Genomic DNA, 23,757 nt, shown 5'->3' on the forward strand with positions numbered 1-23,757 from the left:
GAGACGTCTGCTATCTACTGTTTCGTCATCGATACTCCGATATGGGGTTCCTGCCTGGAGTGCTGCGCTGAAAACCAAGCGGAACCGTGAAAAGCTAAACAGGACATTCCGACTGATGGCCGTACGAGTCGCGAGTGCCTACAGAACACCCAAGTAGCAATTGCAACTTATTGAAAGTATTAAATGTTGCACAACTGCTACACAATATTTTTTATTGTTGGATATATTTGAAAATAATTTCCACGGGTTTTTAAACTGATTGTGCAACTATGTAACTATAGAGCTGGCCAATAGTGTTAAGTATGCAAACATCAATAACAGTTGTGAAACTAATCAGAAACTTTGCTAACTTGCACAAACAGTCTAACAAGTTGCAAATGCCTCTTTGTTTGTCATTCCACCCTAAAACAGAACTGTCCAACTACCGAGTGCTCGACAAATGGCACAGCTATTGTTTTCATTATTTTGCAGCAATTAGGAACATGTTGCACAACATACAAACAAAGTGCGCTTTTTCCATAACATAGTTGTTACCAAGAGAGTTGCAAATACTATACAGTAACAAAGCGTGCTACTTGGGCAATATCGTCGGAGGCAGTATGCGTTATCGCCGGGATGATCCCCATCTGCATTACTCTGGCGGAGGACGTGGAATGCTATCAGCGGAGAAATGCACGTAACGCTAGGAGACAGGTTCGAGCGGACTCGTTGGCTAAATGGCAACAGGAGTGGGACAACGCGGAGAAAGGAAGGTGGACCCACCGACTCATCCCAAATGTATCGGCCTGGGTACATAGGAAGCATGGAGAGGTGAACTTCCATTTGACGCAGTTTTTGTCCGGGCACGGATGCTTCCGGAAGTACTTGCATCGGTTTGGACATGCTTCGTCACCCCTTTGCCCGGGTTGTGCGACCGTGCAGGAGACACCGGAACACGTGGTCTTCGAATGCCCTAGATTCGAAGAAGTTCGTAGGGGTATACCTGGTATGACAGTGGACAATATCGTCGAAGAGATGTGCCGTGACGAACATACCTGGGACGCTGTCAACAGAGTGGTCTCGAGCATACTCTCCGAGTTGCAGAGGAAGTGGCGTAGAGACCAACAAGAAATCGCAAATCGGGTTTCGAGAGAAATTCCGCCGCCGGGGAACTCTCCAACTGTGTAGACTAGGTCCACCGCCGGGGACCAGTTGAGTAGTGCGTGATGTAGCACCGAGTTGGGTCGTCGGGGCGCCTGGGAACCGGACGTCAAGCTTCACCGGAATCGCTGAACCGACCTCGACATCCTTTCGGGTAGCTCGTGAGTAGGCTATATCCACCGCCGGGGATTGGACCGAGTAGACCGCGTCGCAGAGCTAGCAGTGGGTCGTTGGGGCGCCGGTGAACCGGAAGTTACGCTCCAACCGGAATCGCCGGATAGACCTCAGCACCTACTGTATGGCCCGTTGAGTAGGCTAGATCCACCGCCGGGGACTAGATCGAGTAGATCGGGACGACGCGGAGAGCTAAATGGCCCACAAAAACGAACATCGGAATCAGGAGAAATCTACCGCTCGGTTGCAGGAGAATGGGCTAGGTCCATTGTTGGGGACTAGACTGAGTAGCTCGCGAACAAGTGAGGGCGGGAGCTGAACGGCTCATCGGGAAAGTAGAGCGAAACGGAACGAGAGGAAGCCAAAGGGCTCATGAAATTGTGGTGCTAAAACAAAAGAAGAATCGGTACCGGGGGAGCCTCCTTCGCCGGGGAACTCTCCGTCGGCGTAAGCCAGATCCACCGCCGGGGACTAGACTGAGTAGACCGCGACGAAATACCACCAGTCGCAGGTCGTCGGGGCATCAGCGAACCGGACGCTCTGCTCCACCGGAATCGCCGAACTGACCTCGACATCTGGTTGGTTGGCTCGGTTTCGGAAGAACTTCTCTCGCCGGGGAATTCTCCGTCGGAGTAGGCTAGGTCCATCGTCGGGGACTAGACCGAGTAGTTCGCGAACAAGTCTGGTGCTCAAAGAGTAAACGGCGTTGAATGGTGCGAGAAGGGAGTTGCGGTGCTAACCGGCACAAGCGAGCCGAAGGGCTCGGTGAATTAGACAGTCAGAAGTTTGCCGCTCAGACTGTACTCGTAGGGGAGGAGTACTAAGCCTCGACTCACAGCCAGCTTTCCGACTGCCATGCAGAGCTTGCCAGTCTGTGTGGATGGTAGAGAATTGGTGGTGTGTAGAGGAGTGGGGCTGTAACCCTACGGGAGAAACGAACTAGTAAGTAGTTGAATTAGAGTGTGTGCTATGCACATAAAAACCCCTCCCCGAAGTAATGCCGCAAGGTAGTGCCGGGGAGGAATCAGGTTCTGGGCAAGAGCAGTGGTTTTTAGCGGGACGGGTGATGGCAGCCCAAACCCGTTCCCTGAGACAATGGGGTTTTTGTACATTTTTCCTCACTTAGGGTTTTTCTGAAAATTTTTTTTACTGCTCTCTAAAAAAAAAAGATAGATAGATAGATAGATAGATAGATAGATAGATAGATAGATAGATAGATAGATAGATAGATAGATAGATAGATAGATAGATAGATAGATAGATAGATAGATAGATAGATAGATAGATAGATAGACAGATAGACAGATAGATAGATAGATAGATAGATAGATAGATAGATAGATAGATAGATAGATAGATAGATAGATAGATAGATAGATAGATAGATAGATAGATAGATAGATAGATAGATAGATAGATAGATAGATAGATAGATAGATAGATAGATAGATAGATAGATAGATGGATAGATGGATAGATGGATAGATGGATAGATGGATAGATGGATAGATGGATAGATGGATAGATGGATAGATGGATAGATGGATAGATGGATAGATGGATAGATGGATAGATGGATAGATGGATAGATGGATAGATGGATAGATGGATAGATGGATAGATGGATAGATGGATAGATGGATAGATGGATAGATGGATAGATGGATAGATGGATAGATGGATAGATGGATAGATGGATAGATGGATAGATGGATAGATGGATAGATGGATAGATGGATAGATGGATAGATGGATAGATGGATAGATGGATAGATGGATAGATGGATAGATGGATAGATGGATAGATGGATAGATGGATAGATGGATAGATGGATAGATGGATAGATGGATAGATGGATAGATGGATAGATGGATAGATGGATAGATGGATAGATGGATAGATGGATAGATGGATAGATGGATAGATGGATAGATGGATAGATGGATAGATGGATAGATGGATAGATGGATAGATGGATAGATGGATAGATGGATAGATGGATAGATGGATAGATGGATAGATGGATAGATGGATAGATGGATAGATGGATAGATGGATAGATGGATAGATGGATAGATGGATAGATGGATAGATGGATAGATGGATAGATGGATAGATGGATAGATGGATAGATGGATAGATGGATAGATGGATAAATGGATAGATGGATAGATGGATAGATGGATAGATGGATAGATGGATAGATAGATAGATGGGTAGATGGATAGATGGATAGATGGATAGATAGATGGATAGATAGATAGATAGATAGATTCGTCGACGTTATGCTTCGTCACCCCTTTGCCCGGGTTGTGCGACCGTGCAGGAGACACCGGAACACGTGGTCTTCGAATGCCCTAGATTCGAAGAAGTTCGTAGGGGTATACCTGGTATGACAGTGGACAATATCGTCGAAGAGATGTGCCGTGACGAACATACCTGGGACGCTGTCAACAGAGTGGTCTCGAGCATACTCTCCGAGTTGCAGAGGAAGTGGCGTAGAGACCAACAAGAAATCGCAAATCGGGTTTCGAGAGAAATTCCGCCGCCGGGGAACTCTCCAACTGTGTAGACTAGGTCCACCGCCGGGGACCAGTTGAGTAGTGCGTGATGTAGCACCGAGTTGGGTCGTCGGGGCGCCTGGGAACCGGACGTCAAGCTTCACCGGAATCGCTGAACCGACCTCGACATCCTTCCGGGTAGCTCGTGAGTAGGCTATATCCACCGCCGGGGATTGGACCGAGTAGACCGCGTCGCAGAGCTAGCAGTGGGTCGTTGGGGCGCCGGTGAACCGGAAGTTACGCTCCAACCGGAATCGCCGGATAGACCTCAGCACCTACTGTATGGCCCGTTGAGTAGGCTAGATCCACCGCCGGGGACTAGATCGAGTAGATCGGGACGACGCGGAGAGCTAAATGGCCCACAAAAACGAACATCGGAATCAGGAGAAATCTACCGCTCGGTTGCAGGAGAATGGGCTAGATCCATTGTTGGGGACTAGACTGAGTAGCTCGCGAACAAGTGAGGGCGGGAGCTGAACGGCTCATCGGGAAAGTAGAGCGAAACGGAACGAGAGGAAGCCAAAGGGCTCATGAAATTGTGGTGCTAAAACAAAAGAAGAATCGGTACCGGGGGAGCCTCCTTCGCCGGGGAACTCTCCGTCGGCGTAAGCCAGATCCACCGCCGGGGACTAGACTGAGTAGACCGCGACGAAATACCACCAGTCGCAGGTCGTCGGGGCATCAGCGAACCGGACGCTCTGCTCCACCGGAATCGCCGAACTGACCTCGACATCTGGTTGGTTGGCTCGGTTTCGGAAGAACTTCTCTCGCCGGGGAATTCTCCGTCGGAGTAGGCTAGGTCCATCGTCGGGGACTAGACCGAGTAGTTCGCGAACAAGTCTGGTGCTCAAAGAGTAAACGGCGTTGAATGGTGCGAGAAGGGAGTTGCGGTGCTAACCGGCACAAGCGAGCCGAAGGGCTCGGTGAATTAGACAGTCAGAAGTTTGCCGCTCAGACTGTACTCGTAGGGGAGGAGTACTAAGCCTCGACTCACAGCCAGCTTTCCGACTGCCATGCAGAGCTTGCCAGTCTGTGTGGATGGTAGAGAATTGGTGGTGTGTAGAGGAGTGGGGCTGTAACCCTACGGGAAAAACGAACTAGTAAGTAGTTGAATTAGAGTGTGTGCTATGCACATAAAAACCCCTCCCCGAAGTAATGCCGCAAGGTAGTGCCGGGGAGGAATCAGGTTCTGGGCAAGAGCAGTGGTTTTTAGCGGGACGGGTGATGGCAGCCCAAACCCGTTCCCTGAGACAATGGGGTTTTTGTACATTTTTCCTCACTTAGGGTTTTTCTGAAAATTTTTTTTACTGCTCTCTAAAAAAAAAAAGATAGATAGATAGATAGATAGATAGATAGATAGATAGATAGATAGATAGATAGATAGATAGATAGATAGATAGATAGATAGATAGATAGATAGATAGACAGATAGACAGATAGATAGATAGATAGATAGATAGATAGATAGATAGATAGATAGATAGATAGATAGATAGATAGATAGATAGATAGATAGATAGATAGATAGATAGATAGATAGATAGATAGATAGATAGATAGATAGATAGATAGATGGATAGATGGATAGATGGATAGATGGATAGATGGATAGATGGATAGATGGATAGATGGATAGATGGATAGATGGATAGATGGATAGATGGATAGATGGATAGATGGATAGATGGATAGATGGATAGATGGATAGATGGATAGATGGATAGATGGATAGATGGATAGATGGATAGATGGATAGATGGATAGATGGATAGATGGATAGATGGATAGATGGATAGATGGATAGATGGATAGATGGATAGATGGATAGATGGATGGATGGATAGATGGATAGATGGATAGATGGATAGATGGATAGATGGATAGATGGATAGATGGATAGATGGATAGATGGATAGATGGATAGATGGATAGATGGATAGATGGATAGATGGATAGATGGATAGATGGATAGATGGATAGATGGATAGATGGATAGATGGATAGATGGATAGATGGATAGATGGATAGATGGATAGATGGATAGATGGATAGATGGATAGATGGATAGATGGATAGATGGATAGATGGATAGATGGATAGATGGATAGATGGATAGATGGATAGATGGATAGATGGATAGATGGATAGATGGATAGATGGATAGATGGATAGATGGATAGATGGATAGATGGATAGATGGATAGATAGATAGATGGGTAGATGGATAGATGGATAGATGGATAGATAGATGGATAGATAGATAGATAGATAGATTCGTCGACGTTATTTTTCTAACATATCAATCCAAGTTTATCCATTGTCTGTAACGAGACTAATGTTTCTGTTGGGTTGATTATTATTTCTTTTTTCTCTGGGATCCATTTTATATTTTCTTGAGCGTTATGTTTTTGTATTTTAATTTAGACTGTAATACTACCTGAAGTGTCATGGCCAGTGATCACCTCGTTGGATGTATCAGTTTTTTCATTTCTTAATTTTGTCCTTGTTACGAATGCATTTTGTGTTATTTTTGAATGCATGTCTTTTAGATCAGTTGTATAAATACGAGATAACGCGTCCGCTACTGTATTTTCACAACCTTTCTTGTATTGGACAGTAAAGTTGTATTCCTCAATAGCTAGACGAAACTTCGTTAGTCTGCTTGAAGGATCATTTAGTGTGAAAAGGTAAACCAATGGTCTGTGGTCTGTATACAATTCGAATTTTCTACTAAATAGATAGGTACGAAAATGTCGGATTGCCCAAACCACGGCCAAAAGTTCCTTTTCTATTGTTGAATAGTTCTGTTCAGCCTTGTTCAGCATCTTGCTGGCAAAAGCTATTGGTCTGTCATTTTTGTTATTAAGTACTGCTCCTATTCCATATCCTGAAGCGTCAGTATGCAATTTGAAAAAATTATTTTCATTAAAATCTGGATAATCCAGTACTGGTGGTTTTATGAAAATATTTTTTAGTTTTTGGAATGCTGCTTCACATTCGTCAGTCCAGTTGAAAACAACATTTTTCCTGGTTAGATGATTCAGTGGGTTGCACAATTCAGCAAAATGTGTAATGTGCTTCCTATAATAGTTAGCGAATGCTACAAATCTCTTAACTTCGTCAGAAGATGAAGGACTTTTCCAATTTTTAATTACTTCAATCTTCGAAGGATCTGGAAGAATACCTTCCTTTGAAATATAATGTCCTAAATAAAACAAATCTTGTTTCAGAAAATTACATTTTTCGGGGTTCAACTTGAGATTTACTTGTCGTAATCTGTTGAAAATTGAAATTATGTTTCTATTGTGTTCTTCAAATGTTTTTCCAAACACTATAATGTCATCTAGGTACACTAGACATTTGTCCAAATTTAGTCCTGACATAGCTACTGTCATAAGACGTGAAAAACTAGATGGGCTTATCTTCAATCCCATTGGTAGTCTGGTCATTTGATATTGTCCAGATGGCGTCGAAAATGCAGTTATTGGTCTGTCTTCCGCTTTCAATTCACATTGATAATAGCCTTGTGACAGATCTAAATGAGTGAAGTATTGTGCTCCTGCTAGTGAATCAATTTCTTCTTCAATATATGGAAGGGGTAATTTATTATCTTGAAGGTTAGTATTGACTTTCCTATAGTCAATTACCAATCTCCATTTCTTTGTATCATCCTTAGCTTTTTTAGGAACCAGTAATAATGGACTGTTCCACTCAGATTTTGCATCTTGAATTATTCCATCAGTCAACATTTTTCCTACTTGCTTACAAATTTCCTCTTTTTGAGAGTGAGGTGTTCTGTATGGCTTGCTGAAAGATGGTTGAGTATTTGGTTTCACGTTTAGGGATGGGCAATAAACGTTAGTTGTTGTAAGTTTGTCACCTTTTAAACAAAATACATCACTGTATTTCAAACGGATTTGTTTAATGATTTTCTCATCTGTACCTTTTAAATGATTTAATTTTAATTCTTTCAATAAATTTTCTGCTCTAATTTTATTTAAGTTGTTCTCTTATTTATTGAACTCAATGACATTGTAATCTGCTGCTAGAGCTATCTCCGGTTCGAGACGAGTAATCGTTACGGGTTTATTTCGCAGATTCAGTACTCGAACGGGTACAACTCCATTTGAAGGTTGTCCAATTGAGTTGGCAATAAATACTTGAGGTTGAATTTGTTGATTAAATGCTACACAAGTGTCGACAAATTGTGTCTGCACAAAAGTATTAGTTTCTGTTCTAGGGGGAATTACGATGGAAACAGTACCGTTAAGATTAAGCGGTATCTGTACCGTGCTTTTATTTCTGTTTATTAGCGTCAAGGTTAGTGAGTCAAAATTAATGTTTGTTTTGTAATTTAATAAAAAATCAGTACCGATTAATCCTGATATGTTGCTCGGTAAATTTTGTACTATGTGGAATTTTATTTCGAATTTGTCCTTTCCCAACTGTAAAATAGTATCAATGGATCCTATGGATGTTGTTGAGCCATTTATCCCTTTGATGGAAATTATGTCATTTCTCTCTACTGGGGCGTTTTCCGGTATGTATCTTTTATCAATGATGCTGCATGATGCACCACTATCAATGAAAAAGTTGATGTAATTATCAAAAACGTGAAATAATGTTCTTGGTGAGGAATTCAGCTTTTGCCGATTTAATTCAACGAAATAAATCAATCAAATTTGCTTCATGATTTGGGTGTTGTGATTGTGGTTGATTGTTTTGACAATTTTCTAGCGCTGGTTCGGCTACATTCGCCGAATGTTGGTTTCCCCGTTGATGATTTCCTGTCTCGAATCGTGGAGTATTACTTCCTCAGTTCCCACGGTACTATGGTACTGAGGCATGTTTTGATTCGGTTGATAATTGTAACCGAAACCACGGTACCCGGATCTACCTCTACCTCGAAAACCTCGGTTGCCGCGATAACCTCTGTTATCTCGGTAACTTCTGTATGAATTATGCTGGTTATGGTTATAGCCAAAGTATTTTGGTGTCTGGTGAAATGACATGTGGACAGTTTCTCCATCAGTGTTGTTTACTTCGAAGGCATCACTGATAGCCTTAGTTAAAGTTTCTGGGTTACGGGCTTTGAGGAAAAATTGAGTTTTCGGATCCTTCAGTCCGTTTGTAAAAGCTTTTATAGCGACAGGCTGGACAATAGCGTCTGCGGCCGCTTCATCATTAAATGTACCCCTAGATACATGAGCAGCAGCGAGCTTTGCTGCTAAGTCATTCATCTGTTGGCCATATTCGCTCACAGATAGTTTATGTTGTTTGATATCCGCCATCTCTGCCTCGATGGCCTGAGCACTAAATCGAATTGCAAATTTTGCTTTCAGTAAATCTTTCGCATTAACTAACGTTACAGCGGTGTTAATAACACCATGTGCTGGTCCGGTTAATCTAGTTTTAATAAATTTAATGTCTACTTCAGTTACTCCTTCTGAGTAGTCTTTTAGTAAGTCAATGGATTCAAAGAATCCCGCTAATTTTTCTGCTTCGCCATTATATTTATCTACTAGTTTTAAAGCAAGAGTTATACCTAATCGGTTAGCCATGTTGTTGGCAGTGCCTTCGTCTGAGCTTAGGCACGAATCTGTTTCTTCAACATCAGAAACTACTTCTTCCTTTTCTTCTGTATCTTCCTCTCCTTCTTCCAAAGGTGTAATGTTGAGAGGTTCCTCATTTAGTATACATATGCACTCTCGGACTTTATTTTTCAATATGATATACCTTTTTCTTAAATCATGAAAATTTTGACCCTGTGCATTTAGCACTACGCTTTTTAAACTAATTAAATATTCCGTTAAAACCTTTATCTTTGCAGCTCGCATTCTACGTGCATGTGGTTTGTTTTTCAAAATTGATTCTTGCAAATGTTTGAATTTGTCTCCTAGCTCAAAAAATGAATCCGTTTGTATCCATACCTGATTCCCTTTTGTAAAATCTCCTACCGCTTGGTGAACCTAAAACAATTTGTATGTATTAGTTTTTAAACCTTTTGGTGACGTGTCATCGATACGTCCCAGTATATTTACGTTGTAATGTTCTGCACCACCATCAAGTCGAAGAATGTACACGTTCACGGTGACTCTTTCCTATTCCTAACCTCGTTTCGCGACAGGTGCGATTTGGCCACACTTGGATCTCCTATCAGCAACACGTTGACATCTCTTTGAAGTCGAGTTCCATCGGTTTCTGGTTTTTTCTTCAGTGTCCGCCACATTATTTACCTCAACTTCACTTTTTTTCTTGGCTTGTGGTCACTTTTGTCTCTTGTCTCTGTTTTCTCGTAACGAAATTATTACTTGATCACTTTTATATTATTAATTTGTTTCAATCTTGACGGAGTTTCCTTTAACCCATAGAGGCAGGCAGACTACCCGGTCATGTTGATCACATTTTGCTACACAAGTATGTCCCGGTGTTTCATTGCGCACAAATTAAATTACACATTGACGATCGTCCGTCGAGCTACGCGCTCAGCCACCCTTTCGGTGTGCTGGCGGTGCAGTTTTGCAAGTCCCTTCAGTATTACGTATCCAACCACGACGGCTGCGATCACGCAAATAGCCACTGTTTGTGCGGTGTGATTAGATGCACTTCCTACTACTGGCGCGACGATTTCGTCGGCCGAGAAGAATCCCATTATAATACTAAATAACTATAATAATCAGCACTGCAATATTCTTAACTCTCTCTAGTTTGGCAGGATCGCCATGCTAAGTCTCGCTTGGTTTGTCATATGTAAATCAAACTTACGAGTCAACCTCGCTGTTCGGCTGTACGATACTTAATGCATTTATTTCATTCTTTTTACTTTACAGAGGCCTCGCTCTCGGGTGGCATACGTGATTGTTTTTGCCACGGTCAGCATAATCGTTGTCGCGCAGTAGACTCGATTATGCTGACGCGTTCTTTGATAACTTCGCGTTGGGATGTTTATGTTCCCAATAATCGCGGGTCGGTATCCACCACAACCGCACTATATATAATTATGAGTCCTTTTATCTAAATATTCAAACGGGCAATATGTATGTACCTAAGTATGGTCACTTCGGTTTATTATTTAAAGTTTCAGGCGCAAACTTCCGTGAACGCATTAATTTATATTTTGGGATAAAAACAAAAAAAAATCAATGAATTTATACTCTTTTGTCAAAATGAAGCTTTCAAGAATATATAAATGTATAATATAAATTTATTGTACGGAGAAATCGTCAACTACTTTTAAGGAACCCCTACCAACACATTGATATACACTCAAGTTTTTTTACGCGGTTTTTTTTTGCGCGGTATTTTTTACGCGGTTTTTTTTTGCGCGGATTTTGAAATTTACGCGGTTTTCATTTACGCGGATTTTGAAATTTACGCGGTTTTCATTTACGCGGTTTTTGAAATTTACGCGGTTTTTGAAATTTACGCGGTTTTTGAAATTTACGCGGTTTTCATTTACGCGGATTTTGGAATTTACGCGGTACCCATCAATGAGGTTCCCTTTATCGCGGATTCTTAAATTTAAGTGGTCTTCATTTACGCGGATTTTGAAATTTACGCGGTTTTCATTTACGCGGATTTTGAAATTTACGCGGTTTTCATTTACGCGGATTTTGAAATTTACGCGGTTTTCATTTACGCGGATTTCGAAATTTACTCGGTTTTCATTTACGCGGCTCGTATCCCCCGCGTAAAAAAAAACCTGAGTGTATATATATACACTCAGGTTTTTTTTTACGCGGGGGATACGAGCCGCGTAAATGAAAACCGCGTAAATGAAAACCGCGTAAATTTCAAAATCCGCGTAAATGAAAACCGCGTAAATTTCAAAATCCGCGTAAATGAAAACCGCGTAAATTTCAAAATCCGCGTAAATGAAAACCGCGTAAATTTCAAAATCCGCGTAAATGAAAACCGCGTAAGTTTCAAAATCCGCGTAAATGAAGACCACTTAAATTTAAGAATCCGCGATAAAGGGAACCTCATTGATGGGTACCGCGTAAATTCCAAAATCCGCGTAAATGAAAACCGCGTAAATTTCAAAAACCGCGTAAATGAAAACCGCGTAAATTTTAAAAACCGTATATATATTATATAAGATATATATATATATATATTATAATATATTATATATATTATATATATTATATATATATATATATATATATTATATATATATATATATATATATATATATATATAATATATATATATATATATATTATATATATATATATATATATTATATATATATATTATATTAATATATATATATATATATATATATATATATATATATATATATATATATATATATATATATATATATATATATATATATATATATATATATATATATATATATATATATATATATATATATATATATATATATATATATATATATATATATATATATATATATATATATATATATATATATATATATATATATATATATATATATATATATATATATATATATATATATATATATATATATATATATATATATATATATATATATATATATATATATATATATATATATATATATATACAGTTATTATAACTGTCAAATGTTACGTTGAAAGATAATATTACTATAATAGTGCTAAATTGTAAACATTATTATTGGCGTTGTTGAATTCATCCGAATAGAAACATTCTGAAGTGTTGCAAGTTACCGTTTGACGGTATCACAATGTTTAAATCGGATAAATAGCGTAAAAATCGGGCTCCGATGTAAGAATCGGATGAAAAAACCTTCATCGGAAAAATCGGACAAAAAATAGCCGGTTCTTACAAAGTAGCTTTTTGCCTGATTTATTACTTTTTTATTCATGTTTATTTTTCATCGGCCTCAATGAGCACCTATCGCCGACGCCAAAGAGATGACTCCCCATTTGTATAATAGTTAACATCCCATCAACACATGACATGGGCCGGAACCAACGGCCTTGAACCAAGACACACTGGGGTGAGAAGCAATCACACTTACCATTCAACCACCGGGGCCAGGCCCGTGCGCAAGGGGAGGGTTTTAGGGGTTCAAACCCCTCCCATGAGTGTTTTGAATTACTTTTAAAAATCATTAATTTCCTGTTCAGGGGTGAAATTATACAGCGAGCCGTGTTATTCGAGTACGGTTACTGTAGAAACAAGTCGTTGAAAAAACCAAGGAAGAAACCTCGTGAAGGTGGCTGGATGTAAGTTATGTTGGTCGGCATCTCTAGGCCGGTTAACGTTTCGGCATGTTTCGATATTGGCACTAGTTGTGAGTAGATCAGCTACACAGCAAATGTCGGTCAGCGGACTAGCTACGAGATCTAAGGAAAAAGCATGATGTCAGAGAAAATCGAGATATCGTTATCTGCAAAAATTTACAATTTTACGATGATCTCTCCGTCGGAGTGACTGACAGCTAAATGACTCGCGAAAATAGTCATCGGTATCGGGAGAAATAGCGCAGCCGAGAAATTTTCATTAGCAGCTAGCAAATAAATAGAAACGAGTAGCGCCAAGAAGGATAAGGAACCCTGCAAAGGTGGTTATAAAGAGATATAAATCATTATGGTCGACACCTCCGGATCGGTTCGTTTCTCAACAGGTGACGATATTTGCAGCAGACCAGAGCAAGTCAGATATACCGAGAAAGTTGGACAGCAAGCAAGAAAAATCAGCAATGAAAAACATGAACGATTAACACAAAATAAAAAGAGCATGACTATAATAACCACTGAAGTAGTTCCTACACGGAAAAAATCCGTTCATAAATTCATAAAAAATGATCGCTATTTCGTAACCTGAACGATTTACGAAAACCCTGACCAAGTTCCTGAAATTATGAATAATAAACCTCGTATCCATCAAACTATTTGTTTTTCCACAAAACTAGTTCGGCCCGACTATATACATGGCGTTACATTCGAATGTTTAGTTGGGTTACTGATGTTCCCTGGATATGTTTAGTTTTTGTTATAAGTCTTGTTCATAATTTGTGTATACACAGCCGACAGTCAGGCGATTCTGATGATTTCAGGAGATAATCCCCGATTTTTGTGATTTCTTATCACGTTACTGTGCTATTTTATTTATGAGTTTTATGTCAGAGTAGCGGGATCTATATTCATGGTTTCAGGATCTTAGTCGCGATTTTCATAATTTCTATTTACGTTATCGTGATATTTCAGTCATGAGTAAAGTGATTCATGTTCATAATTCCAGGAGCCTAATGATGAATAACGATATTCGAGGTCCTAATAGTTTTTTTGTATCTACAGCTCGTACCTATTCTTGGTCACTAGTAGCTGGATATTTCATGAAAAAGTGCACGGAACAAGAATGATTCCACGACTAATACTCCTAATTTTGTGAAATTAGTTCACGTGAAAATTTCATTACCATGTTGCATGAAATTGAATATGAGTAGGGATATTTTCACGCAAAATAGATCGTAAATCATGTACTAGAAATCATGAACCAATTCATGAATACATGAATAATATGTAATAAACTTGGGGACCATTTCACGAGCACGGATATTGGATCGTGACGAATATATTAGGAATCATGAACCTGTTTAAGATTACATGAATAATATTTGATGACTTTGTGAATTATTTTACAAGCACGAATGGTAACTTATGACTATTATACTAGATAAAGTGAATCAATCCACGACATGAATAACGTTTTATAATTTTGTGATTTACTTCATGGGTACGTGTACGTGTAGGAATCATGAACGAGTTCACGAATACATGAATAATATTTCATGATTTTGTGAACTATTTCAGGAGCACGAATGGTAAATCGTGACTAATTTATTAGGCATCATGAATTAGTTCACGACAATTGAATGGATTCCTGAAAAAATGGAAATAGATCACGAGAAAATAATCACAATGCCTTGATTTTGCGAACTAATATGCCTAAATATATAAATAACATCATGAGTCAAATAATAAAAGCGTTATGACGGCGTTACTGAAGTGAAATTGAACATGATTACAAAACACGATGTTTGTTCATAGTTCTGTTTTCGAAACGTAAAAACGTGAATGTTTTAGCATTCATGGCACTTTACTTACGATTTTAGCAACAATGTCGTTATCTGCAAAAATTTACAATTTTACGATGATCTCTCCGTCGGAGTGACTGACAGCTAAATGGCTCGCGAAAATAGTCATCGGTATCGGGAGAAATAGCGCAGCCGAGAAATTTTCATTAGCAGCTAGCAAATAAATAGAAACGAGTAGCGCCAAGAAGGATAAGGAACCCTGCAAAGGTGGTTGTAAAGAGATATAAATCATTATGGTCGACACCTCCGGATCGGTTCGTTTCTCAACAGGTGACGATATTTGCAGCAGACCAGAGCAAGTCAGATATACCGAGAAAGTTGGACAGCAAGCAAGAAAAATCAGCAATGAAAAACATGAACGATTAACACAAAATAAAAAGAGCATGACTATAATAACCACTGAAGTAGTTCCTACACGGAAAAAAATCCGTTCATAAATTCATAAAAAATGATCGCTATTTCGTAACCTGAACGATTTACGAAAACCCTGACCAAGTTCCTGAAATTATGAATAATAAACCTCGTATCCATCAAACTATTTGTTTTTCCACAAAACTAGTTCGGCCCGACTATATACATGGCGTTACATTCGAATGTTTAGTTGGGTTACTGATGTTCCCTGGATATGTTTAGTTTTTGTTATAAGTCTTGTTCATAATTTGTGTATACACAGCCGACAGTCAGGCGATTCTGATGATTTCAGGAGATAATCCCCGATTTTTGTGATTTCTTATCACGTTACTGTGCTATTTTATTTATGAGTTTTATGTCAGAGTAGCGGGATCTATATTCATGGTTTCAGGATCTTAGTCGCGATTTTCATAATTTCTATTTACGTTATCGTGATATTTCAGTCATGAGTAAAGTGATTCATGTTCATAATTCCAGGAGCCTAATGATGAATAACGATATTCGAGGTCCTAATAGTTTTTTTGTATCTACAGCTCGTACCTATTCTTGGTCACTAGTAGCTGGATATTTCATGAAAAAGTGCACGGAACAAGAATGATTCCACGACTAATACTCCTAATTTTGTGAAATTAGTTCACGTGAAAATTTCATTACCATGTTGCATGAAATTGAATATGATTAGGGATATCTTCACGCAAAATAGATCGTAAATCATGTACTAGAAATCATGAACCAATTCATGAATACATGAATAATATGTAATAAACTTGGGGACCATTTCACGAGCACGGATATTGGATCGTGACGAATATATTAGGAATCATGAACCTGTTTAAGATTACATGAATAATATTTGATGACTTTGTGAATTATTTTACAAGCACGAATGGTAACTTATGACTATTATACTAGATAAAGTGAATCAATCCACGACATGAATAACGTTTTATAATTTTGTGATTTACTTCATGGGTACGTGTACGTGTAGGAATCATGAACGAGTTCACGAATACATGAATAATATTTCATGATTTTGTGAACTATTTCAGGAGCACGAATGGTAAATCGTGACTAATTTATTAGGCATCATGAATTAGTTCACGACAATTGAATGGATTCCTGAAAAAATGGAAATAGATCACGAGAAAATAATCACAATGCACAGTGGTCCAGATCGCTAATTTAGGAGGAATTTTTACTTTCTGACAAACCTGTATAATTTAGCCGTATCATGTCTTAGGATGAATTTGTGTACTTTAGAAGATGCTTCTTTTTATTGGAATAGTTATTAGGGTGGTTCTAATTTATCTAAAATACGAAAATAAACTTTTTACTGATGAAAGATAGAGCTCCACAGTCTTCCACAAAGTTGTAAAGTAACTTATTTTGAATAAATTTGTTGAACATATTAAAGCTCTATCTCTTTTAGTTTTTGTTATACAAGAAATTTAAAAAAAAAGATTAGGGTGTTCCTGAAAAAAACGTTTTTTTAGTATAACTTTCGTATCTTTTACTTTTTGTTAACACAACCTTTGAACAGCTTATTGAAAACTTCAAGCCGAGTATTTTTCTCCAAGACACCGAAGGTCTAACTTTTTTCTTTAAAAAGTTATGGACACTTTTCGTTAAAAAAAATAGCCTATTTCAAGGCTCAATATCGCTGATGCGGGCACCTAAAATTGAATTCTGTTTCCACCACATGAAAGACCATACTTATTAGTATATTTGAGCAAAAATTGGCGAACACGATATTTTTTTAAAATTTGCAATTTAGATTTAAAGTTTGTAGTTTTGCAGGTTCAACGCATTAAAGCATTTACACACATATCGTTGTATTATGAAAAAAGCCACTTTCAAATATCATTCTCTCATCGCAGCAAGCTTTGCATAAGTGAAACGACTGTCAAAAAAGGTTTCTGATTTTATTCGTTTTAAATAAAACTAGTAAATATGGATATTAGTCGAAGAGAGTTGGCGAATTTGCTTATTGCTGGTAAAAAGACAGATGAACTGCTTAAGTTCATTACAAGTAGTAATCCAAATGTAAAATTGAGACTTGTTAATGTTCGAAAGAAATTTTATATTTTGTTAAAACAACCTTTGAACAGCTTCTAGAAAACTTCAATCCACGTTTTTTCATAACTCTGAAAGTCTAACTTTATACTTTCAAAAGTTATGGAAACTTTTCGCTCATAAATAGCCCTTTTTCAAATGTCATTATCTCTGATTGGGGCAAATAAAAGTAAGTTCGGATTGAACCATAGAAAAGAACATACTTTTAAGTATATTTGAGCAAAAATTGGAAAATATTATTTTTTTAAGCATGTAATTTTAAATTTACTAACCAAAGTTTTAAATTTTATCGCATAGCGACATAAAAGAAATTGCCTAAAGCCTTTGTATTTCCTTTTCTGTTTTGCTTACATATCAACAATACAGAATGTGTTCATTAAAAATAATTTGGCTATGACAACAATTTATGATTTATATAAGGAGAATTTATTCAATGCCAATTAATTCAAAAGTAGATGCATTGCATTTTCAGGTATATCCAGCGGTGCTCGTTGAATTCGACGTTTACATTTAAGAGAAATTATAGGATCTGATGAAACAAGAAGTCTTTTGAAAACGTCATCAAGATTGACGAGTCGATCGAATTTGCGTGCGTGGAATTCTCGGAATCTGCGAATACTTTTATTCCTGGTTTCTTGAACTTCTTCACTGCACATACCTACTGGCAGCATGTTATGTTGAATAATGCTTCCTCCATGGACCAGGAGTTTATGCACGGTTGGTGAGAGAGCGTACCAACCATACAGGCGTACATAAAGCAATCGTGTATCTTCGGCGTAACTCCGGTAAGCATCCGCGTTAATTCCCAATTTGCTGTTGATGATTGTTAATAGCACATACATACGTTCTAGCAACATTTCGTCCAACCCGTTTTCTTCTGCAACGACATCTCGGTTTCTGAAAAATTTTCGAGCTGTGTTACCATCGTTAGAATTTCCGCCACCTGGCAAAGGTTCGCTAATACGAAGACCTAAACGGTCACGTAACGCTTGTCGAATTTTTATTTGTCGTTCCTTAAGCTCGCTGGTATTTTTGCCTACGCGCCAACGCGGTTTTGCTAGAGCTAAACGGTAAGCAATATTCAATAGTAACTCCATTGCTCGTATTAATGCATGTAAAGGTGAAAAAACATATAAACTATCCGGTGGATCGCTGGCTTCCAGTAAAGGATCATTCAATCGCTTTCCGGAGCGTTTGCATATATAACACGCTTGAGACGGTGTGCCTGTTACGTCATTCACTACCTTCGTATCAACCATGGAAAATATGAAGCTTGAACTAATCGGAATCTTGCGCATATTAACATTTACTATAGTCGGGACTAATTCATCGATTTGCTTGTTCATCGCGGCAACTTCATCCTTTGTTAGTTCAGGATTTTCCTTCTTGAAAATTAATTTTACTGGTCGGCACAGGGATACTGAAGATGGAAAATCATTATTCCAAAGAATGCAATCTCTTGACTCATCTTTCCGGCGACTAACTACACGTAAAGGTACTATAGATAGAGCAAATATATGCGAATCGTTATACTCGAATAGTTCTCCATTTTCATCTTCGTCAACGCACATTTGCTTGTATCTATGTTCAAGTGGAAAAGAGACTGTCAGTCAAAGTTTAGAAGAAAAATAATGTTGCCTACCGGGAATGGTTGCTGCTTCCATCGCAGCCCCACTTAAAGATAACAAACGTATTATCCTCAGGATGCAGTGGTAGAACTCCAATATTCAGAAACGAGATGAGTCGTTCCACGGTATGGTTAACAAGAGCTTGAAGGGGAACATACGCACAAGAAGGCTGAACAGAAATTCCTGAAAAAAATTGTTGATTCAGGGACGAATCTTTGAGAATAGTACATACCGATCGGATAGCATAGTTTCTTTTCATCTACTATTTTATTATACGCGGGATAAATGTCCAAACCCTTCTGCATAACTGAGCTGCGTATGTTTTGGTACTGCGCCTTAGAAAAATCATTTTCACAAATAAATCTAAGTGCCTCCTCCGCAGTAAACGCTTCTGCAATCGGGACAGCCATAGATCCTAAATTCTCTACGGTAGATCTGACGGGACTTTTCGACAATCGTTCGATTTGTCTGCCAACTAAACGGAAACCAGTAGAATTAGCGTTGACGGCTGACGCTAAACCAAGTTCTTCCGTGGAATACTTATCGCGCAACTTTCCTAATCTTTTTATTTTGGCTCTGCGACATATTTCGGAAAATGGTTTCCTCTTTCGGCCTTTACCTTTACCTTCGACTTCGAATCTTAGCTTTCCTTCAAGCCACACAAAATTTTCCAGCTCAAACCGAATTTGCGTGCGCTTACTCCGAATCCACAACCTTCTAAATTCCAACATGAAGATTTTTATTTTCTTCCGAGCACTAACAAGTCTCAATTTTACATTTGGATTACTACTTGTAATGAACTTAAGCAGTTCATCTGTCTTTTTACCAGCAATAAGCAAATTCGCCAACTCTCTTCGACTAATATCCATATTTACTAGTTTTATTTAAAACGAATAAAATCAGAAACCTTTTTTGACAGTCGTTTCACTTATGCAAAGCTTGCTGCGATGAGAGAATGATATTTGAAAGTGGCTTTTTTCATAATACAACGATATGTGTGTAAATGCTTTAATGCGTTGAACCTGCAAAACTACAAACTTTAAATCTAAATTGCAAATTTTAAAAAAATATCGTATTCGCCAATTTTTGCTCAAATATACTAATAAGTATGGTCTTTCATGTGGTGGAAACAGAATTCAATTTTAGGTGCCCGCATCAGCGATATTGAGCCTTGAAATAGGCTATTTTTTTAACGAAAAGTGTCCATAACTTTTTAAAGAAAAAAGTTAGACCTTCGGTGTCTTGGAGAAAAATACTCGGCTTGAAGTTTTCAATAAGCTGTTCAAAGGTTGTGTTAACAAAAAGTAAAAGATACGAAAGTTATACTAAAAAAACGTTTTTTTCAGGAACACCCTAATCTTTTTTTTTAAATTTCTTGTATAACAAAAACTAAAAGAGATAGAGCTTTAATATGTTCAACAAATTTATTCAAAATAAGTTACTTTACAACTTTGTGGAAGACTGTGGAGCTCTATCTTTCATCAGTAAAAAGTTTATTTTCGTATTTTAGATAAATTAGAACCACCCTAATAACTATTCCAATAAAAAGAAGCATCTTCTAAAGTACACAAATTCATCCTAAGACATGATACGGCTAAATTATACAGGTTTGTCAGAAAGTAAAAATTCCTCCTAAATTAGCGATCTGGACCACTGTGCAATGCCTTGATTTTGCGAACTAATATGCCTAAATATATAAATAACATCATGAGTCAAATAATAAAAGCGTTATGACGGCGTTACTGAAGTGAAATTGAACATGATTACAAAACACGATGTTTGTTCATAGTTCTGTTTTCGAAACGTAAAAACGTGAATGTTTTAGCATTCATGGCACTTTACTTACGATTTTAGCAACAATGTTTTTACGGTGTAATGGTGGCCCCGAATGGATGAGGATGGCAAGATACAAGGGGTTTAAGTTTAGTCGGTAGGATTAACTGCTTCAAACCAATCAGACACAACCACTAGCCAATTACATTCCATCTCGATAATAGACATTAACCCAATTTGTTGAGCTGGGTCAATTGGTATACAATACTCGGCCTTCCAGGTTTAACCATTCTTTTATAAAAAACGTAGAAAAATCAAAACCCTCCCCATGATCATTTTCTGCGCACAGGCCTGACCGGTGCCGTCGGATTTATTTCTTGGATTTAATGATATATATCTCCCCCTGCGTTTATTTTTAACCGGTTCGTATACAGAAGGTTCAGCCTTGCCGATTTTTTCGAGGGAAAACTTTCAAGTGATTCGTATGCTGAAGGACCTCAACACGATTTATACGCTTATATCCGATTATTGCATTCTAATATAATAAACATGGGATTTACTAAGTTTGTTCTGTTCTTGCAACCTGGTTTAACCTGTCGCTCATTTTGGAAGTATCAAATAACTAAGATATTTATCAGAGAATTGCACTTTATACCAGCTGGTTCAATAAAAACGCAATAACTATCCATTTTTCCCCATAGATGGAATGACCGACTGTTCAGACAGCGAATGCTGTACACATCCGATGTGTACCGAGCATATCATGTGCTTGGCTTCTAATGATCCCGTTGAAGTGCTACTCCGAAAGCAACCTCCTTCAGTGACAGCTTCATTCTATCAACGTGTGAAGTTCCTTATCGAAGAAAATTCAGTACAATCCTATGCCCACATGGATGAATACAGCGAAAGGTGAGTACACATATTGATATTGATTATAGTATTTATATAACTCTGCTGATTACTAATCATTACTGTTGGATTGATAGTGGGTGTAACTCTAACGGAAAAAATAAGCAATTATATGAAAGGATATCGCAGATGTTTGGAGGCACTGGACCCTTCAAAGTCCTTAATACTAATTAACCGATGGCAATAATAATCCTAAAAATAAAAGTAAACAATAATTATCACCACAAGAAGAAATAGTCCCCAAAATTCTTGCAAAACCAAATTTTCAAATTATTTTAGATTCCTTAAACTAATCGATTTTAAGCATCGCAATTAGACTGGTCAAAAAATCGCATAATAATCTAAACGGATTTTGAAAATATAAGCAAAAACAAGAAATTCAAGCTGTTGCTGCCGGAACCACTCCTCAAGTCACTTGAAAACATTGCAATTTTCACAGTATTAGCGAATTAAAAAAAAATTATTTTGAGAATATATATATCAAAAAAGATGCAATTGTTGTTCATTGTATCAAGGATTATTTATTTTAAAAAAAGTCCATGCTAACTTAGTTCATAATAATCCGCATCAAGAGGCACTTAATTTGTTAACATGTTTTGAGGTTTTGCCACATATTTTTAAATGAACAGAACACTTATTATTTTGCATGTATCGAAGTGGGAATACATGAACCACTTTTTTATGCATTGCATTCATAAGCTTTTTGCAATGCACAATTCTCTGTGCACAAATATAAAATAACAAACAATGCTTTACCATATATAATACGTTTAAAAAGAAAAGAAACGTGTCATCATAATTATTAGTATTTTTCAAATATACAATTGTATGGAAAATTGAACCATTCTTCCAGCTATTATAAAAACACGTAGATCCATATGCAAAATTATCGTTTATTCTTTTGTTTTTTATTTTGACTCTGCAAAATATCAATTAATTTATATACCGAAGTATAAAATCTAAAATGAAAAATATTCATGGTCTGGCTTACCTGTCCCCACTTTAACGATAAATCACTAATTTTCAAAGTGTGGTTCACACTTTAACGCTATCATAAATGTGTGTGAGCATAGGTTACCGAAAAAGCTAACAAGAAAAATAATGTGTGCGTAAAAGTCACCAGAATGTTACTTAATATCCTTATTGGTTCAACTACTCCCTTAGTCCATCTATCCCCACTCTCCCTATTTCACATCAATATTAACCGATACGCCTCATAAATGTTCATAATGGAGTCAGACTTCAACAATGATAAATCCTTAATACACCCAATTTTCACTGTTGCTAATTTATAAACATAGTTCAGTGAAACAACATGAAATTACTCAATTAAATTGATTCTATTCATTTCATATTGAAAATTCCTCATTTTCTTCTTATTAAGCTTTGATTTGAGTAACTTCACATTTTCACCGTATCATGTTTAAAAATTAAAAAACAGTGAGAATAAAAAGTTGAACTAAATTTGATGAATATGACCATTTTTGAGTGTATTAAGGGGTTATATACAAAGTTGGAACTCAAAAAATCGAAAAAAAAATTATTGAGTATTCTGAAAGTACATAGTTTTGAAAAGATCTGTGCGAAATTTCATCAAGATCGGAGCACCACATTTCAAACTACATCCGTTCGCAGCGCGTAGGTACTTCTGCGAATGAAGGTAACAAAACTTTAAACTCAATTATCTCGGAACTAAACTTTTTGAAAAGTACCGTTGCGGTGAACGTGATAAAAACCATTTATCCGATTTTCATAAAGTTTTTTTTAATTGTTTGTATTGTACATTTTCGTGTACTTGAACGGCTCCTTTTTCAACCAAAACTTTTCGATTCTTTGCAATGGATTTTTGATAAAATTTTTGAACACGACAAAACTCAATTTTTTGGTCCACGTGTTTTTTTGCAAGAAATTTTTTTTTGGGAGAGCGATCCATTCAAGTACACCACAATACATTTTTCTTTAATAATCTTTTTATTTTATTGATTTCAGTTGAGCGGTTCGGCT

General features: G+C 37.7%; 1 protein-coding gene across 14 annotated transcripts in view; it reads left to right on the forward strand.

Annotated features, from left to right (window-relative positions):
- The window catches only part of LOC131694307 (teneurin-a), a 1,511,233-nt gene that overhangs the window by 682,843 nt on the left and 804,633 nt on the right, over positions 1-23,757 (forward strand). For all 14 annotated transcript variants that reach the window (XM_058982937.1, XM_058982945.1, XM_058982962.1 and 11 more), the window contains one exon: positions 21,546-21,753. In XM_058982937.1, coding sequence (XP_058838920.1) covers positions 21,546-21,753 — 208 coding nt within the window. The remainder of the gene's footprint in view (positions 1-21,545; positions 21,754-23,757) is intronic.

Source organism: Topomyia yanbarensis, chromosome 1, assembly GCF_030247195.1.
Source record: "Topomyia yanbarensis strain Yona2022 chromosome 1, ASM3024719v1, whole genome shotgun sequence".
NCBI lineage: Eukaryota > Metazoa > Arthropoda > Insecta > Diptera > Culicidae > Topomyia > Topomyia yanbarensis.